Source organism: Staurois parvus, unplaced genomic scaffold (genome assembly GCF_062004578.1).
Source record: "Staurois parvus isolate SC_StPar_1 unplaced genomic scaffold, SC_StPar_1.0 ptg000839l, whole genome shotgun sequence".
Classification (NCBI taxonomy): Eukaryota; Metazoa; Chordata; class Amphibia; order Anura; family Ranidae; genus Staurois; species Staurois parvus.
Window position 1 is genome coordinate 3,312,741 of NW_028318635.1, and position 20,448 is coordinate 3,333,188.

The 20,448-nt window shown below is 42.0% G+C and overlaps 1 protein-coding gene across 3 annotated transcripts in view; it reads right to left on the reverse strand.

Moving 5' to 3' along the window:
* Nucleotides 1–20,448, reverse strand: part of GTF2IRD1 (GTF2I repeat domain containing 1) — a 161,698-nt gene that overhangs the window by 44,303 nt on the left and 96,947 nt on the right. For all 3 annotated transcript variants that reach the window (XM_089655393.1, XM_089655394.1, XM_089655392.1), the window contains exons 7-13: nucleotides 14,155–14,244; nucleotides 11,721–11,804; nucleotides 8,138–8,321; nucleotides 8,030–8,055; nucleotides 5,523–5,610; nucleotides 1,540–1,577; nucleotides 1,346–1,426 (exon numbers count right to left, since the gene is read on the reverse strand). In XM_089655393.1, the coding sequence (XP_089511519.1) occupies nucleotides 1,346–1,426; nucleotides 1,540–1,577; nucleotides 5,523–5,610; nucleotides 8,030–8,055; nucleotides 8,138–8,321; nucleotides 11,721–11,804; nucleotides 14,155–14,244 (591 nt within the window). The remainder of the gene's footprint in view (nucleotides 1–1,345; nucleotides 1,427–1,539; nucleotides 1,578–5,522; nucleotides 5,611–8,029; nucleotides 8,056–8,137; nucleotides 8,322–11,720; nucleotides 11,805–14,154; nucleotides 14,245–20,448) is intronic.

A 20,448-nucleotide genomic window follows, 5' to 3' on the forward strand; every position in this document is an offset into this window, starting at 1 on the left:
ACCCCCCTGGTGCTGCCCTTAGATTAGGGTGTGCCTAGGCACACCACCTACACACGCCTATAAGCTCACTCTCTCAATCTAGCGTGAGCCCACTCTCAGTCATCCAGTGTGACTCACACTGGATGACTGAGAGCGGGCTCACACTGGATTGAGAGAGCGGGCTTACAGTGGATGACACACACTGTGTGAGACTGCTGTCTGTCTCTCTAAATGTTGCGCTTGGGGCGACTGCACTGGCTGCCACCCCCATGCTACCCCACTGTTGGTAGTTTACAGAACATAACTAGGAAAAATGATATTCTTTGGTTTAGCTCACAGGAAGTGGCACTTCTGACAATATCAGAATTTATTTTCTGTATCTGTTGAAAATGTTCTTAGCTTGAAAAGAAAAAAAGAAAACAAATGCATCAACCACATCTAAGGATTGTAAGCTGCAATACATTAATTTTTTTGTTCTTGGGTTTAGATATCCTTTAAATCAAATAGCTCACACTCTAGCCTATTAAATAAGGCGTTAATGTATGTTATGCGGTGCTCCCTTGTTGTGGAGCCGGGTGAAGATGATGCTGCAGGGAAGTTGGATTACAGATAAAGAGTTTTTAAAGGCGTTTTTACTTCATTCATATTGTAAGTGCAATTCTTTTAATAAATGTTTGATACGGATTTTACTACACTGAGAGACTATCCCATATCTGTTTGAGCATATCGGCAGTGGAGAAGGCAGAGACTGGTGGTCTCTTAAAGGGATATACACCAAGTGGCATACTAAAGAGGAGAAAGCCTATATTTGAGGAATCTCCAGAGCATATTCATACCCCCAGGGGGAAACACTTATCTAGACCTAATAATGAAAGTTATAGGTCCATGATTGGAGGTGAGCGATGATAGGTGATGGGCCCCACTTGCATGCCGGTGTGGACTGCTGTGATTATTGAGCACAGAGTGTAGGAAGATATTGCTTGGTTATACAATAACACATTTTGGGACTATAGGCACTGATCGTGGAGTTGTTTATGGACTAATTACTTCATTTTCACATGTAGTTTATGTATATTTGAATTATGTTTGGATATTGAATTTTGCACAACAAGGGAGGGCCACATAACACATACATTATTGCCTTTTTTCACAGTGTGGGAATGCATATATATACACGTGAGCAGTACCCTTCTGCACTGCTCTGTATAGTTTGATTAGGACACGACAGGAGAACATATTTAATATATATTCATTATTATATTTTTTTATTATTTATATTTTGTCAGTGGAGGGAGTCACACTATTTTACATTTTTTTATTTTTCATTTTTCACGTCACTCTTGCCTATGAATTAAAAGTAAAGTACCTGGCACAGTCACTTGTAGAATTTCTTGCTCTTCAGGCTCCACTTTAATATGTCTTATTCCATTTGGCTCTCTTGAGGTCCCTGTTAAATAAAAAAAAAAAAAATAAGAATGGCCACAGATGACAGAGAATGCAGAGTATCGGGAGAATTGGAGTAGAGAAGGAGGTTCCTACTGAGAATATATATACTTGTACCTGGCTCACATTCCTCTGGTATGTTGTTCGTTTCAGACCTGTAAAATATAGCGTATTAAAAAAGGATGCATAAATTATAGTAAACAAAACTAGAGGCGGTAACACCCTCAGGCCTTGATCCCACCATAAGTGCAGGAAAACTGATGGAAACTGATTTCCACTTGCAGAGACATTGGTTTTATTGAGTTTTCTACACCTTGCAGATTCCTGTGCAGAAAAAATCTGCACATGATACTAGTGTTTTGGAGTGAACAGGGCACATAAAGAACACTTGATTTTGTTGTGCGCTTGCAGAACTGCACTATGGCATGAAAGAGCCCTCACTGTGGACTACACATAAAGCTTGCTCTATCCTTTCATATACTGTATGTTACACTATATTGCCATCAGTATTGGGATGCCTGCCTTTCAAGCACATGAACTTTACTGGCATCCCGTAGTCCGTAGGGTTTAATATTGAGTTGGCCCACCCTTTGCAGCTATAACAGCTTCAACTCTTCTGGGAAAGCTGTCCACAAGGTTTAGGAGTGTGTCTATGGGAATGTTTGACCATTCTTCCAGAAATGCATTTGTGAGGTCAGGCATTGATGAGAAGGCCTGGCTCGCAGTCTCTGCTTTAATTTATCCCAAAGGTGTTCTATCGGGTCTGGGTCAGGACTCTGTGCAGGCCAGTCAAGTTTCTCCACCCCAAACTCGCTCACCCATGTCTTTATGGACCTTGATTTGTGCACTGGTGCGCAGTCATGTTGGAACAGGAAGGGGCCATCCCCAAACTGTTCCCACAAAGTTGGGAGCATGCAATTGTCCAAAATGTCTTGGTATGCTGATGCCTTAAGAGTTCCCTTCACTGGAACTAATGAGCCAAGCGCAACCCCTGAAAAACAACCCCACACCATAATCCTCCCTCCACCAAACTTTATACTTGGCACAATGCAGTCAGGCAAGTACCGTTCTCCTTGCAACTGCCAAACCCAGACACTCCCATCAGCGTGATTCGTCACTCCAGAGAACGTCTCCACTGCTCTAGAGTCGGCGTACTTTATTATTATTATTATTATTATACAGTATTTATATAGCGCCAACGGTTTGCTCAGCGCTGTACATTACTTTACACCACTACATCCAACTCTTTCCATTGCACTTGGTGATGTAAGGCTTGGATGCAGCTACTCAGCCATGGAAACCCATTCCATGAAGCTCTATATGCACTGTTTTTGTGCTAATCTGATGGCCACATGAAGCTTTGAAGTCTTTAGCTATTGACTCTGCAGACAGTTGGCAACTTCTGCGAACTGTGCGCTTCAGCATGCGCTGACCCCGCTCTGTCAGTTTACGTGGCCTACCACTTCGTGGCTGAGTTGCTGTTGTTCCCAGTTGCTTCCACTTTGTTATAATACCACTAACAGTTGACCGTGGAATATTTAGTAGCAAGGAACTTTCACAGATGGACTTATTGCACAGGTAGCAACCTATCACGGTACCACGCTTGCATTCACTGAGCTCCTGAGAGCGTCCTATTCTTTCACAAATGTTTGTAGAAGCAGTCTGCATGCCTAGGTGCTTGATTTTATACACCTGTGGCCATGGAGGTGATTGGAGCACCTGAATCCAATGATTTGGAGGGCTGGCCCAATACTTTTGGCAATATAGTGTATATATAATAATATATATTAAAAAAGTTCCACAATAACCGTTCCCATATTTCTGTCTTTGCATGTTCACTTTAGGTAAAATAAATATCTTTTTTGTAGCAGTGATGTAGATGTGCAAAATGAAAGAACACATAGCACCAAATATCTCTGATGACATTTAAAACCAATTTAACCTAGTTATTTGGTGTTAGAAACACTATATTTTTACAGTGTATAGTGCGACACATTCTGTTATATTTTTTAATACAGCCAACTTTCTTCCTAAAGTATGCCCTTTTTCTTTCAAAAAAGCGGTTCTTACAGACGAGCCATTTAACAAACTGTTTTTTAGGTTGATGGAGGCAGGCTATATTTACATTTACAGCCTTAACATTTAGATCCAGCTCTGTGAAGTTAAAGCAGAACTTCACCCTCTCAGTCAACATTAACTATTTTTAATCCTGCTAGCATTAGTAAATAGATATCAAAGTATATCACATTTACTTGTTTTACACTTTTTTTTACATTTCTTCAGTTACTTCATAGTTTCCATGCCTAGGCAAATAATATCATACATCCCAGGAGTCCGCAGGAGGGGAGGAGGAGTTTTCTTAGCTAAGAACACCCTCCTGCCTGCATGCCTGAGCTAAGGGCACATGGATTCCGGGAAGTAAATGCTACATGAATCATCTGCCCTTATGCAAGCTGGCCACAACCTGAAATGCTAGTGGGCATTTTTCAACGTGATTTCTTAGTAAAATAGAGCATGGAGACATGGGTGGATGGGGAAGTTTGCTTTTAATATTAAAAGTGAATAAAATCGTGCTTTTGGGATTGTGATGCTCAGGTGAAGTTAAGTTCCACTTTAACCTGGAGATCTCTTTCCCCATTAATCTTTCCATTTTTTTAAATTTTTCCAGCTTCCATGTTCCCCCCATGGAAGTCAATAAAAATCAAACTATAGAAACATTGGGAGTATTCACTGCATGAAGCTGCTAGGTCTTAAAAAAAATATAAAAAAAAATAATGTAGCGCAAGTGACAATTTTGGAGTACTACAGCAAAAGATATGCATGCTATCGTTCCTAATAGTACATACCAGCTCAGTACAATCAAAATGAAGATTTTTTTAATAAGGCAAGGAGTGGCCCAGAATGAATACAATCCAGTTCGCCCTTTACTGACTTCAGTACACTTAAATTATCTCCTTTGACATAGCACTACTTTCTACAATTGATCTCTGCTCTTTTTCACCACCTAATGGCTTTACATAAAGAAATCATGCATTTAAATGTGTCTCTGTGTGCATTGCCATGCAGTGGTGCACATTGTGTTGTGTTTTTAAAAGGCTTTATATGAATTGACTTGGATGATAAACTGCACGAAGATGCATCTAAAATGAAAGAGGCACAACTTTGCACTTCAAATCAGCATATTAGTCTCTATTGAAAAGAATGTATTTTCTCATATCTATGCATCTATCCTACACAAGGAGAATGCAGAAAAATGCAATGAATCAGGAAAAAGCCCTAAAGCCTAGTTTACCATTATGGTTGGGGAGGCGAAACAAAAAAGCAGGCAATTTAGCCGCAAAGGCAGCCATATGGTGGTATACACATGCAGCGGCTGCAATGCAAAAATGATCCCTGCTAAGGCCATGTTGCAACCACCCCTCTCTTTCTCCTCTTTGACTCCCCAGCTGAAACTGACAGCAGCAGGAGCCAATGGCTTCCGCTGCTGTCTCAGCCAATAAGGAGGGAGGTTCTCCGGAGAGCTGAGGCTTTCGTGCACATCGCACGATCACGATGGGGCTCAGGTAAGTATTAGGGGGGCTGGGAGCTGCTGCACACACAAGGTTTTTACCTTCATGCATAGAATACAACAACTTTAAAACAGGCAGTAAGGAAGCAAGATAACACCCCTTCACTGCCGTCAAACACCCTCTGAAACATGATTTATTGTGGATCAAATCTCAGAGGGCTTCTACAAGTGTAAACAATCCCTTAACTAACAACTCTATATATATCTCAGATGTAATGGGGGGGTATGGAGAAGTACACAAAGTCAACAATGGAGATGCTTCCCAAAGCAACTAGCTAGGTTACCTTTTAATGTGTAGGCATAAATTCATAATTTCAATAAGATCAGGTGTGGTAGCATCACCACTCATTTTTGCTTCCAGTTTTACAGACCATATAAAACCAGTGACGTTTCATCACCAAACTCTCAATAGTTATTTTGGAAGCAAAGTAGCATATTATATAGTTTAAGTTCCAAATGTGAAATGTTTCAGTGTTACATAAAAGAAAACATTAGTTCTAGATGTACATCAATTGCTGAAATTCATACCTACCTACTCCCAAGCATGTCCATGGTTGTGATCTTCTGGATATCAAAACCGGCTTCTTCTCCCAGGGAGGTGGAATCAGACTTTGATGATTCTTTGGTAAATTTAGCACCGGGTTATGGTTATGTCAGTTATATCATTCGAAAACATTAACACTTCAAAGTGACAAGACTTCAGTATAAGAAATGTTATCTGTTAAAAAAAAACCTATGGACCTGTTGGTCAAATGTGTCTGAAGGAAGAATTCCTTTGTGTACGCTACTACTTTCTAAAATGCAGTATATTGCTACCAACCTGCATTAGTAGACACCCCTGTTCACACAGGTCAGCCTGTACAGGAAGGGGCACAATGGATGACTCCAAAACAGAAGGGACAGACACTGAAACAAAGTTGGAGGGGAGGTTTATTTCGGGCACAAACCCTGCCCACTCCATCTTCATTTTGGTATTAGCCCCTTGTATGCTGTGTTCAGACCATTTTGTACAGCAAGAGCATTGGCTTCTGTATGATCAGCTTGGAGAAATTGTGTGTCTGTCAAGTCACTGGCAATGTATCACATTTTACAATACAGGGGTGACATTCAGAAATGTAGCAGTGTACACAAAGGTTAACTAATGCTATTAATAATTCTGTGACTTCTCTATTGGAAATCCCAGCTGATAAAACATACACTGCTCAAAAAAATTAAAGGAGCACTTTTTAATGAGAGTATAGCATCAAGTCAGTAAAACTCCTGGGATATTGATCTAGTCAGTTAAGTTGCAGAGGGGTTGTTAATCAGTTTTGGCTGCTTTGGTGTTAATGAAATTAAAAACAGGAATGGTTTTACAGGTGGAGGCCACTGACATTTTTTTCCCTACTTATCTTTCCTGACTGTTTTTCACTAGTTTTGCATTTGGCTAGGGTCAGTGTCACTACTGGTAGCATGAGGCGATTCCTGGACCCTACAGAGGCTGCACAGGCAGTCCAACTCCTCTAGAATGGCACATCAATACATGCCATTGCCAGAAGGTTTGCTGTGTCTCAAGAGCATTGGGGATATTCCAGAAGACAGGCAGTTACTCTAGGAGAGCTGGACAGGGCCGTAGAAGGTCCTTAACCCATCAGCAGGACCAGTATCTGCTCCTTTGTACAAAGAGGAACACGATGAGAACTGCCTGAGCCATACAAAATTACCTCCAGCAGGCCACTGGTGTGAATGTCTGACCAAACAATCAGAAACAGACTTCATGAGGTTGGCTTGAGGGCCCGACATCCTCTAGTGGGCCTTGTGCTCACTGCCCGGCACCATAGAGCTCGACTGGCATTTGCCATTGAACACCAGAATTGGCAGGTCCGCCACTGATGCCCTGTGCTTTTCATAGATGAGAGCAGGTTCACCCTGAGCACACGTGACAGACATAAAAGGGTCTGGAGAAGCTGTGGAGAACGTTATGCTGCCTGTAACATTGTTCAGCATGACCATTTTGGTGGTGGATCAGTGATGGTCTGGGGAGGCATATCCATGGAGGGACACACAGACCTCTACAGGCTAGACAATGGCACCGACAGCCATTAGGTAGCGGGATGAAATCCTTGGACCCATTGTCAGTCCCTACGCTGGTGCAGTGGTTCCTGGGTTCCTCCTGGTGCATGACAATGTCTAGCCTCATGTGGCGAGAGTATGCAGGCAGTTCCTGGAGGATGAAGGAATTGATACCATTGAATGGCCCCCACACTCGCCTGACCTAGTCCAATAGAAGACCTCTGGGATATCATGTTTCAGTCCATCCAACGCTGCCTGGTTGCATCTCAGACTGTCCAGGAGCTCACTGATGCCCTGTTCCAGATCTGGGAGGAAATACCCCAGGACACCATCTGTCATCTCATTAGAAGCATGCCCCGACATTGTCAGGCATGCATACAAGCACATGGGGGCCATACAAACTACTGAGTAGCATTCTGAGTTGCTGCAATGAAATTTCCGCAAAATGGACTAGCCTGCTGTATTATTTTTTCACTTCAGTTCTCTGTAGGTTGATAATTTTCATTTCCATCAAACAATGGGACATCCTTACATTCCTAACACATTTCCCAGTCCATATCAGTATAGATATCCAGCATGATATTTTTCCCATTGAGATCGGATGTGTTTTCAAAGTGTTCCTTTACTTTTTTTGAGCAGTGTAGTAATCTTGGATATTGTTGAAAAAGAGGACGTTGCTAGAATGTTCAAGTATAACTTTGTCAGCTTTTCCAGTTTTTGAGCATGATCTCCTATCCAAACTGGAGGCTATGAATTTAAAAAATTGTGTTTGTATGAAATGTATTCAAAAGAAATGCTGAGATTGTAATATACCATTTTTCTCAGTACCATTTCTCTCAGTTAAAAAAAACATCTAGCTGTGTTTTCTATCTCTGCTCGTACATGGGGGACAATTAATAATATAAAAGTACATCTCTTATCATGATTTATGTAGATGTAAACAGATTTACATATATAGACTGTTAACAAGAAAATGGACTTACTTACCTTCAAAAATTCTCTGATCAAACATACTGGGCAAGGAGAAAAAATAAATATTTATTAGGTTCAGTTACTCTGTAGCATGCAATTATGTCTGTTAATTCACTATATTACCTTTTTATTTTAAAATGAATATTGTGCCGTTCTTCCAAGATTCGCTTAAGTTTTGGCACTCCATAAGTACACGGACGTTTGAAAGGGATTTTATCAGGTATTCCTATTATCTCTACAGCTTCTGGATGGCAGGCAATCTTTCTGTACGGCACGGGCACCATGTGATCAAGGCCTAAAGCTTCAGCTAAAACAGAGAAAAACTGAATGACAGAAAGCACTGCTTTTAACAGCTAACCACAATCAATACAGGTGACTACAAGCTTGTAAGTACGTAATATACATCAGCTAATCTTTGGCACTTGTGTTTTCTGTGACCTAATTGATTTTAAAGGCTGGAGAAGAGAAAAATGTGACAAAGTCTATAGCATTAACAGGGGTATTGTCACACTCTCCTGTTTCATGCTCCAAGCGTCAGGTCTTTCCCTCTGTGTTCAGCTACTGACGTCTAGCCATTCACAGAAGGGGAGCTGTTTAAAGGGCTAACAGGAATTTTGCTCAGTTTTCCAGCAACACCTCCACACATTAGCAGCCAGACCCCCTGAGTACTCTTTGAATGTTTCTCTGTGCCTATTGTGATCCCTAGCATTCATATTTCTCCCAGCATGTTTCCTCCCTTGTTCCCAGTGTGCCTCAGTCTGCTCTTAGCCTTGTGTATCTCTGCCAGAGCTGTGGATAAGGGGGTACCACCAGTCCTCCTGTACGGGGCCCATACCAGCAAGGGGGCTCAGGCAGCTGGGTGAATCGGATGTGGGCAGGGAGAGGAATCGGCATGGTGGGGGGGGGGGGCAATTACTGGAACCAATCCCCTGTATGGCTCTCTCTGCAGCAGCTGAAATCTGGTTTCTTCTCGTCTCCCTCCAACTGGCTTGCAGCTGCTGCAGAGAGAGCCATACAGGGGATTGGTCCCGGTAAATGCGCCCCCCACTACAAATATCACTTTCCCTGTGCACCATACGTTTCCCCCTGCTGCCAGGGGTGTATTTACCATAAGGCAAACAAGGAATTTGCCTAGGGTGGCATTTTTCGGGGGGGGGGGGGCAGCAATGCCCCTCAGAATATGGGACACACGCAGCATGGGGACCTAGTGGGTTCCGAGAGAGGCTGCGGGTTTCATGATGGTGTATGCACAGCCAGACTCTTGTTCCCAGGGATGTCCGGAGCTATAAAGACGAGTGCCTTTCTCTGTCATGCAGTGGAAGATGGTGGCTGTTGTATGAGGGGCAGTGGTAGTGGAAGGCTCTCTCTCGAGAGGGGGGGGTATGGCAGGGGGTGTTGTTGGTCAATGTCAGGCTCTCTTTGCAGGGGGAGGGGGGGCGCACCGATTTTTGCACACCACTGCCCAGGCCCCCCCATAGTTTTTCCAGCTTCCCTCCTCTTCTTCCCACCAGCAGCTGCAAGCACAAAATAGGACCCTTCAGGATGAAGAGTGGGGGAAGGGTCTAGTAAATATGTCACAGTTACCATCCCCTTTCTTTCCTGAATAAACCAGTACAGATCACTCACTGTGTTCATTCATAATTGAAGCATAGTAAGCATGTGTTTTGTCTTTTTTTTTGGTGGAGGGGGGGGGATACCTGTCAGGTAGGCTGTATGGGGCCTCATGGTTTCTAAAAGCAGCTCTGCCCTCTGCATTCCCTTCTGTGGCTCTCTTTGCACTCTAGTTTTTTTTTAGTTTCTCTGCACCAGTCTGTTTTCCCTGTGAGTTCCAGCTGGCCTTGCTATCTGCACCTATGCATGCCTAGTCTGAATCTCTTGTTTGTCTCTCAGTGTATTCCTGTGCTCTCTTGTTATTCCCCTGAGTACCCTGACAACTGTATGTCCAGTGCTCCAGCATTGCAAGAGATTCTCACCTGCTCTCAGCTGCAACCTGCTTGGTGTGCCAGAGAACTGCAACTTTAATACCACCTGCAGCCCAACTTCTCCACCTCTAGGAGCTGTGATGAAGATCAGGAAGAATCTTAGATTCTGAAAATATAAATATAGTGTAGCGCTTCGAAATGATATAAATAATACAATACAAAAGAAATTATATTATAAACACACGATATCGTGAAAAAACACACTCAAAGTGCCTCAGTCACCTAAGTGACAAGTGAAGGTGATAACCATATAAGAATAATAAACATACATAAATGTGACAACTGGGTAATGTGTTGCGGTCACCTCAGTGACCTAAAAATGTGACAAATCAAAAAACAAAAACGTGATCATGCCACTTCAACTCATATATAAATATACTAGATGCTCAAAAAGTCCATATATAGCATCTAGTATATTTATATATGAGTTGAAGTGGCACTATCACGTCTTTTGTTTTGTCACATTTTTAGGTCACTAAGGTGACCGCAGAACATTCCCGAATTGTCACATTTATGTATGTTTATTATTCTTATATGGTTATCACCTTCACTTGTCACTTAGCTGACTGAGGCACTTTGAGTGTGTTTTTTCACGATATTGTATGTTTATATTGTATTATTTATATCATTTAGAAGCACTACACTATATTTATATTTTCATCTAAACATGGGTTGGGAATCAGCACAGAGTGTTAGCAGCTATTTTAGCAGGGTTCACTTCCTTCATCAGCGCAGGAGGATTTTTTTGCCTTTTTGATCTTAGATTCTGCACCTCTGCCCTTTTCAGGGTTCTAACCACTACTAAGTGAACAGCCCGCCAGGTCCTCTCTATCCATTCTGTGGCTTTCACCACCACCCGCCAGCTGTTATGCTAGGCTCTGGTCAACCCCTCTGCCCCTGGTGGGATCAGTTTTCTCAAGGCATGATAGGTATTTGATTTAATCCTCAACTATACATATTTTGTTTGGCTACACTCAATCTTAAAACCACAAAAAAACAGAAATGAGCTGCTCAGTTAACTCAAAGGGACAATATTACCCGAGTTAGTTAAACAACTCATTTCTTTTCACCACATCTCTATGTTCATTATAATATAACTCAGTCACGCAGGTCTAAAGATATCACACAATGCAGCTTCCTTCCCCAGCTCCATCCCCATTTACTCGGAACACAATCTTTCTTCAGGTTTGTCATAAAAAGAATATTTTCTGGTACTTACATAAGATACAAAAGGTGACAGTTGAAATATAATACAATTCTATTTTGGTGACAGCTGAAATTAACTTCATTGATAACTATATTTTCCCCTCACTTTTCACTTAGAGGTCTACTTATAAAAGTGTATATATGACTTTCACTGATGGTGAATCAATCACTGTCAATTAAAATACATGCACCTAAATGAATCGCCTGCAGTGAAAGTCTGGTGAATGTCAGATTTACTGCTTTATGTATATAACCAATGAGGATTCAAGAACATGAGATCTTACTACACACAGTAAATTCACTTATTTTTTACGGTGACTAAAATATACTCTGCATAAATGTTTATACACACTATCCAAACTCAAATGTAGGTTTGTTTATTCAAAAATGTATTTATCAAAGAAATTTAAAATAAAAAAAAGTGATGGAGTCCCTTTATCTTTATCTGAGAAACTATTCTATTTAGTTTTTGATTTATTTTTACTGTAGGGCAAATGTAGGAATGTATTAGCTCTCACCATATCTGCTGTTAAACAGGATTTGTACACACTCCCTGAGGGTATTGATATCTTCCGTTTCCTTAATAAAACTGTCCCATTTCTCTAACAAAACAAGAAAATATGAAGAAGAAATGTTAAAAAAAGACCCATACAGCTTGTAAAAGTACACTGAGAAAAATAGCTGATTCCTATATTCCGCATTATATACATATAAGGCTTGGATTCAGCTGCTTGGCTATGGAAGCCCATTCCATGAAGCTCTCTACACACTGTTGTTGTGCTAATCTGAAGGCCACACGAAGTTTGGAGGTCTTTAGCTATTGACTCTGCAGTTGGGGACTTCTGCACACTGTGCACTTCAGCATGCGCTGACCCCGCTCTGTCTTTTTACGTGGCCCACCACTTCGTGACTGAGTTGCTGTTGTTCCCAGTTGCTTCCACTTTGGTATAACACCACTAACAGTTGACCGTGGAATATTTAGTAAAAAGGAAATTTCACGGATGGACTTATTGCACAGGTGGCAACCTATCCCAGTAGTACGCTTGAATTCAATGAGCTCCTGAGAGCGACCCATTCTTTCACAAATGTTTGTAGAAGCAGTCTGCATGCCTAGGTGCTTGATTTTATACATGTATATATAATGTGTGTGTATGTGTGTGTGTATATATATATATATATATATATATATATATACACACACACACACACAGTGGGGAAAATAGTTAATTGATCTCCTGCAGATTTTGTAAATTTGCTCACTTACAAAGAAATGAAGGGTCTATAATTTTTATTATAGGTTTGTTTTGAATGACAGAGGCAGAATATCAACCAGGAATCAAGAAATGCAAATGGTATAAATGTTATAAATTGAGTTGCAGTTCAGTGAGTAAAATAAGTATTTGATCCCCTACAACCAACAATAATTCTGGCTCCCAAAGACTGGCTATGTGCTCATGTGGTACACAGATTAGTCCTGTCAATTTAAGAAGGTGCTCCTACTGACAACTCATTATGTCTATAATAGACACCTGTCCACAAAATCTCTTTCTTCCATTCAAACCTCACCATCATGGGCAAAGAGCTGTCAAAGGACATCAGGGACAAGACTGTAGACCTGCACAAGGCTGGTATGGGCTACAAGACCATCAGCAAGAAGCTTGGTGACAACTGTTGGAGACAACTGTTGGAGCGATTATTTGTGAGGTTGGGCACTGATGTCGGACAAGAAGGTCTGGCTCGCAATCTCCATTCTAACTCATCGTAAAGGTGTTCTAGTGGGTTGAGATCAGGACTCTGTGCAGACCAGTCAAATTCCTCCACGCCAAACTCACTCATCTATGTCGTTATGGACCTTGCTTTATGCACTGGTGTGCAGTCATGTTGGAATTGGAAGGGGCCATCCCCAAACTGTTCCCACAAAGTTGGGAGCATGACATTGTCCAAAATGTCTTGGGAAGCTGACACCTTAAGAGTTCCCTTCACTGGAACTAAGGAGCCAAGCTCAACCACTGAAAAAGAACCCCACACCATAATCCCCCCTCCACCAAGCTTTACACTTGGCACAATGCAGTCAGGCAAGTACCATTCTCATGGCAACCGCCAAACCAAGACACATCCATCGGATTGCCAGAGAAGCGCGATTCGTCACTCCAGAGAACACGTCTCCACTGCTCTAGAGTCCAGTGGCGGTGTGCTTTACACCACTACATCTGACACTTTGCATTGCACTTGGTGATGTAAGGCTTGGATGCAGCTGCTCGGCCATGGAAACCCATTCCATAAAACTCTCTGCACACTGTTGTTGTGCTAATTTGGAGGCCACACGAAGTTTGGAGGTCTTTAGCTATTGACTCTGCAGACAGTTAAGGACTTCTGCACAATGTACGCTTCAGCATGCACTGACCCCGCTCTGTCATTTTATGTGGCCTGCCACTTCGTGGCTGAGTTGCTGTTGTTCCCAATTGCTTCCACTTTGTTATAATACCACTAACAGTTGACCGTGGAATATTTAGTAGCAAGGAAATTTCACGGATGGAATTATTGCACAGGTGGTAACCTATCATGGTACCACGCTTGAATTCACTGAGCTCCTGAGTGCGACCCATTCTTTCACAAATGTTTGTAGAAGCAGTCTGCATGCCTAGGTGCTTGATTTTATACACCTGTGGCCATGGAGGTGATTGGAACGCCTGAATCCAATGATTTGGAGGGGTGTTCCAATACTTTTGGCAATATAGTGTATATTAATTATTCTACTAATCATTGCAGTGTCACAGGAAAGACTTGAAATAACCATTCTTCTGCCAATATTTGCATTTCCTGAGGCTCATAAGGTTGAAGAGATGGGGACTCAGTGAGACATTGGGGTCAGGAAGCAACATGAGAATCACAGACCTGCTTGGCCAAGGTAAGTGCTATAATTGATGCTTTATGCTTTTTTTTCCCTCTTACCTGTTTTCTCATGAACGATTGAGAAAAGGACACGTTTGGAGGCATGGATATTTTGCCTGAGACTGCTGCCAGGTACAGAAGGCTGTGTTCCTGATTCCAAAAATGAAAAAAAAAATCATATAAGAGAGATAAGTGACAAGAAATTGTAATATTCTAAGATTAATGTTAAAATACAACCTCATGTATTGTATTTCAAATTACTTCTAAAATCTGTGTGCTTTCAGGCACCACTTACTTTTTATTCTCCTACTCATGATGCAGGCCAAAAAGGAGAGAAAAAACCACCAAAACCCCAAATCATGAAAACTGGAACAAATAATAGAATGTACAGCACAATCTTTAAAACATAGTGTTTTTTATTCTAACACAGGGGTGGGCAAACTTTTTGACTTGAGGGCCGCAATGGGTTCATATATTGGACCCGGGGGCCGGACCAAGAGTAGATGAATGATGTGTATGTGTCATCCATAGTAAGTATAGTAATATTCCCCCATAGTAAGCATAGTAATTAATCCCCCATAGTAATTCATCCCCCATAGTAATTCATCCCCCATATAGTAATTCATCCCCCATAGTAATTCATCCCCCATAGTAATTCATCCCCAATATAGTAATTCATCCCCCATAGTAATTCATCCCCCATATAGTAATTCATCTCCCATATAGTAATTCATCCCCCATAGTAATTCATCCCCCATAGTAATTCATCCCCCATATAGTAATTCATCCCCCATAGTAATTCATCCCCCATAGTAATTCATCCCCCATATAGTAATTCATCCCCCATATAGTAATTCATCCCCCATATAGTAATTCATCCCCCATAGTAATTCATCCCCCATATAGTAATTCATCCCCCATAGTAATTCATCCCCCATAGTAATTCATCCCCCATATAGTAATTCATCCCCCATATAGTAATTCATCCCCCATAGTAATTCATACCCCATAGTAATTCATCCCCCATAGTAATTCATCCCCCATATAGTAATTCATCCCCCATAGTAATTCATCCCCTATAGTAATTCACCCCCCCTATAGTAATTTATCCCCCATATAGTAATTCATCCCCCATATTAAGTCCCCAAGTCCCCCCTGTGTCAATTCACTTACCTTTGCTCCGCGCGTTCCTCTCGCCGTGTTCCCGCGCCGTTCCGGTGTAGCATGAAAATCTGTCTCCTATGAGGATCTGTCCCCCTCGACGTATCTGCGCATGTGCCAGTTTCAGACATTAGCAGCCGATCGGCGATCTCCGGCACATGCGCAGATACGTCGAGGGGGACAGATCCTCATAGGAGACAGATTTTCATGCTACACGGCGGACTGTGAGAGGAGCCTAGCGGGAGCCTAGTGGGAGCCTAGCTCCGCGGGCCGGATTAAAAGGTCCGCCGGGCCGTAGTTTGCCCATTGCTGTTCTAACAGATCAGTGTCTTTTTAGTGAAGATGATCAGTCAGCAGACCACTTTAGTTCATGTGCCAAAACCAATTTGTGCTTGGAAATCGAGGTATCAGTGTTCATGTACTGTATATGTAAAAATTCCGTGCGCATTGTTGGATGAGAACTCAGTGTAAATATTTTCCATAGATGAGAGCTACATTAAACACATGTAAAATATTTAATTCTCTGGTGCACTTAAGTAAACGTTGTGCGTCTCCAGATAAGTTGTACAATGCAGTGTGTCCATATAAGTTATTTAAAATATATTCTACACTGACTGACCTGAAGAGGAAACATTGGCTGCAGACATCTTACAAATCTGTTCAAGTATATGCCTCGCCTAACTTCCACAAGAGCAGGGTGAAAGTCTCCATTAAAACTCTTACTTGGTAAAATAGTATGTAATCCTTTATTAATACTGTATTTTGGTTCAGAAATTAACATTTTCTTTGTCTTATTTTCTATTGTCAATTAAGGGACACAGCTTGATGATAATTAGGCAACCTATGGTTATAGGACTGAAGGAGTAATGCACAGTAGGTACATAGAAAACTGAAGACTATAACCCTCATCCTCAATTCCTCACCTGTACAGTTTCACTTAAGTGCCTTAGAAAAATGGATGTCCCTTTCCTTTTACTTACAGGGACCAACAACACAGGACAGGACTCCACTTTCAGGTCAGACCAGGTTATCTGGACATTTCTTGTAGAGTTCCTCTTATTTTACCTGAAGGTTTAAGCTGTAACTGACGGGGCATTTTTTTTAATGGGAATTAAGATCTCTTTCTATTATGAACTTGCCTATATACAGTCTGTGTTCTTTTTCATCTATTTTCATCCATTATTTGATGATTTAATCTGAACGCACCCAGACAAGTAGTTCCTTGTCACAAAGTGGTTCCTGTCACGCTTTGTTCCTTCAAGTCAGGTTCCAGTTCCTGGACCCGTAAGTCTTCCTCCATCTCCTTGAGCTCCATAGCAATCCAAGAGAATAAAGCCTGTGGAAAAATCTGCCACCACAGGAATGTCCACCCTCATCAGTTCCATCAGATGTGGGGAAAACTTAATGGTTTTTGCGGAGATTGGGAAGCGTGCATATTTAACACAAGGGTGCAGGAGGTAGTATAAAATGGTTACAAAAAAAGTTTCACCTTCATCCTCTGCCTTGATTCTTTGTTTTGCATCGTCCTGTGTCTCAACTAAGTCAGATGGACTGCTATTCAGTCATTTCAGGGACTGCTGCCCCGGGGAGCTATTGCTTCCATTTCCCCAACCAAAAGGTTTCAGGGTTTTTTTATTCAAACCTGTTCACAGTTCTGAAACCCAAAGGAGGCATTTGATCCATCTTGGACTTAAAGGGAAACTCTACTTTTGTTGCTGTACATTTAAAAAAGTAAGCTTATCTGCTGTTTAGCTTTTGTTTGTAGCAAGGATTAATATTTGTTGTTTATCTTACTTAGTTTTCGGTTGGATGTGCATTTTGGGCTGTAACTTTCTTTTACTAGCCGTCATTTTGTTTTGTGCATAAAGAAGTTAGCTATGAATGTGACGTTCTGAGTGCACTCATTTTTTGTAGACAGAAAATCCCAGCATGCATTGGCAGACATTCAGAGCGTTGCACTTACAGAAACATCCAAAGAAACGCTGCACACATAATTGCACTACCCTGTATGCTTGCTCATAATATGAATGTGATGGAGCAACCTCCTATGTGCATGGGAACAGAGAGCAGAGCAAGCTCACATAACCATCAAGAAGGCTGATCCAGTGACGAAGAGTCCACAAATGAAAGGCGGCTGTGATCCCACAAGGAAGCAGTACACACCAGAACAACACAGTATATGGTAACCAATAAACAAAGATGGACAATAACACAGCTATATGGAGACTTTGCCCAATGAAAAAGCATTTTGCAAACTTTGACACACACTTATACGTAACTAAATAAAACACCTGTGACCATGCAAAGCCCTTCCACTATGTAAATGGTTGTAAAAAAGGATAGAGGCATGGGACTCCAGAGTATAGATTTTGAGCAACTGTTTTTACAGTTTGGTATTCTTGCACTGGGCTCCATAATTTGGAGATTTCAAAGTGCTTTGGGAGGGAAAAAATCTCCAAACCAGCATCCAGGTCTTCTTGAAAATTAGCAAGGTGTGTGTCCAGGTGCACATAGACCCTATAATGAAGGTTTGTGCATAGCTTAGAGCCCAAGCCAGAAGGGAGGTGTGCTGACATCCGAAGATGGATGTACAGTCATGGCCGAAATTGTTGGCACCCTTGATATTTCTCCAGGAAATCATGTATTTCTCACGAAACGTATTGCATTAACACATGTTTTGCTATACACATGTTTATTCCCTTTGTGTGTATTGGGACAAAACAAAAAAAGGGAGGAAAGAAAGCAAATTCGACATAATGTCACACAAACCTCCAAAAATGGGCTGGACAAAAGTATTGGCACCCTTTCACAACTGCGGATAAATAAGAATGTTACAAGCATGTGATGCTCCTGTAAACTCACCTGGGGCAAGTAACAGGTGTGGGCAATATAGAAATCACACCTGAAAGCAGATAAAAAGGAGAGACGTTCACTTAACCTTTGCATTGTGTGTCTGTCTGTGCCACACTAAGCATGGACAACAGAAAGAGGAGACGAGAACTGTCTGAGGACCTGAGAACCAAAATTGTGGCAAAATATCAACAATCTCAAGGTTACAAGTCCATCTCCAGAGAACTAGATTTGCCTTTGTCCACAGTGCGCAACATTATCAAGAAGTTTGCAACCCATGGCACTGTAGCTAATCTCCCTGGTCGTGGACGGATGAGGAAAATTGATGAAAGATTGCAACGCAGAATAGTCCGGATGGTGGATAAGCAGCCCCAAACATGTTCCAAAGACATTCAAGCTGTCCTGCAGGCTCAGGGAGCATCAGTGTCAGCGCGAACTATCCGTCGACATTTAAATGAAATGAAACGCTATGGCAGGAGACCCAGGAGGACCCCACTGCTGACACAGAGACATAAAAAAGCAAGACTACAGTTTGCCAAAATGTACTTGAGTAAGCCAAAAGCCTTCTGGGAAAACGTCTTGTGGACAGATGAGACCAAGATAGAGCTTTTCGGTAAAGCACATCATTCTACTGTTTACCGAAAACGGAATGAGGCCTACAAAGAACAAAACACAGTACCTACGGTAAAATATGGTGGAGGTTCAATGATGTTTTGGGGTTGTTTTGCTGCCTCTGGCACTGGGTGCCTTGACTGTGTGCAAGGCATCATGAAATCTGAGGATTACCAAAGGATTTTGGGTCGCACTGTAGGGCCCAGTGTCAGAAAGCTGGGTTTGCGTCCAAGATCCTGGGTCTTCCAGCAGGACAATGACCCCAAACATACGTCAAAAAGCACTCAGAAATGGATGGCAAAGAAGCGCTGGAGAGTTCTGAAGTGGCCAGCAATGAGCCCAGATCTAAACCCATTGAACACCTGTGGAGAGATCTTAAAATTGCTGTTGGGAAAAGGTGTCCTTCCAATAAGAGAGACCTGGAGCTGTTTGCAAAGGAAGAGTGGTCCAAAATTCCGGGTGAGAGGTGTCAGAAGCTTATTGATGGTTATAGGAAGCGACTGATTTCAGTTATGTTTTCCAAAGGGTGTGCAACCAAATATTAAGTTAAGGGTGCCAATACTTTTGTCCAGCCCATTTTTGGGGTTTTGTGTGACATTATGTCATATTTGCTTTTCTGCCTCTGTTTTATATTTGTTCCAATACATACAAAGGGAATAAACATGTGTATAGCAAAACATGTGTTAATGCAATACCTTTTTTGTGTGAAATACTTGATTTTCAGGAAAAATATCAAGGGTGCCAACAATTTCGGCCATGACTGTATATTCCTGTCTGAAGACAAAGGTGACAGTACTCCATGGTGGAGAAATGCCATACCCATTGAGAGAGTTAGGACAGCTGAGAGAGTCTGGAGACTGAGAAAGCTGAGGCAACTAGGAGAGAGTCCAAGGGACTGAAGGAAACTGTAAGGCTTCATGGACACGAGCAGCCCCTAAACTTGAGTTTAGGAGCTTTTGGAATTTTTTTTTGACACAGCTCTAAACTCAACTCCATAAAAGCCTATGTGTCCATGTACACATAGGCTTTTAGCCGAGTTTAGGAGCTGCCGCATTTAGGTGAGGTCATACCTCTCTCTACTGAACACGGAAGAATCGCGTTCAGGATAGGAACGTTTTGATTGCCGACCGTGGGAAAACGCAAAATACGGCAATATCGTGGTACCACGGTTGCCACATTTTGCCACGATTTGCGGTTTCCCACGGCCGGTGGTCAGGGCAGGGTCGTGTACATGGAGCCTAAGTCTCAGAGGACTGAGAAAGCCCAGGGTGTCAGGAGAACCCTTAACTAGAGGTCAGGAGTGGGCCCATGCAGCAAGGTGCTGTAACCAAGACTGAGTGAGCTATGAGAGCCCGGAAAGCTAGTGAGATGGTCCAAGAGACCAGCGCAAGAGCAGCAGTGCTGCTGCAGAGGGAGCCAGGTAACTCACCAATTTCTGTCTCCTGTTGTTGCTTTGTGAAGCTGAAACCCCTGCGTAGGCAACTTTATAAAGACTTTGCTTTTCATTTTAAAAAAAGTGGGCCGACAAACCTTTAAAACACAATTCAGACTGGCCTGGACTTCACTACAAACACATCTACCATTCACTATATTACACATAAACCCAGCAAATTGCAATTACCCAGGTGGGTAGAATCTATTTGGTCAGTTATAGCCTCCCTTCATTGCAAAGACTTCTTAGCATCTATCTATATAAGGGATGCAGGTCTTTAGCGATTTCTTTGTTTTGCT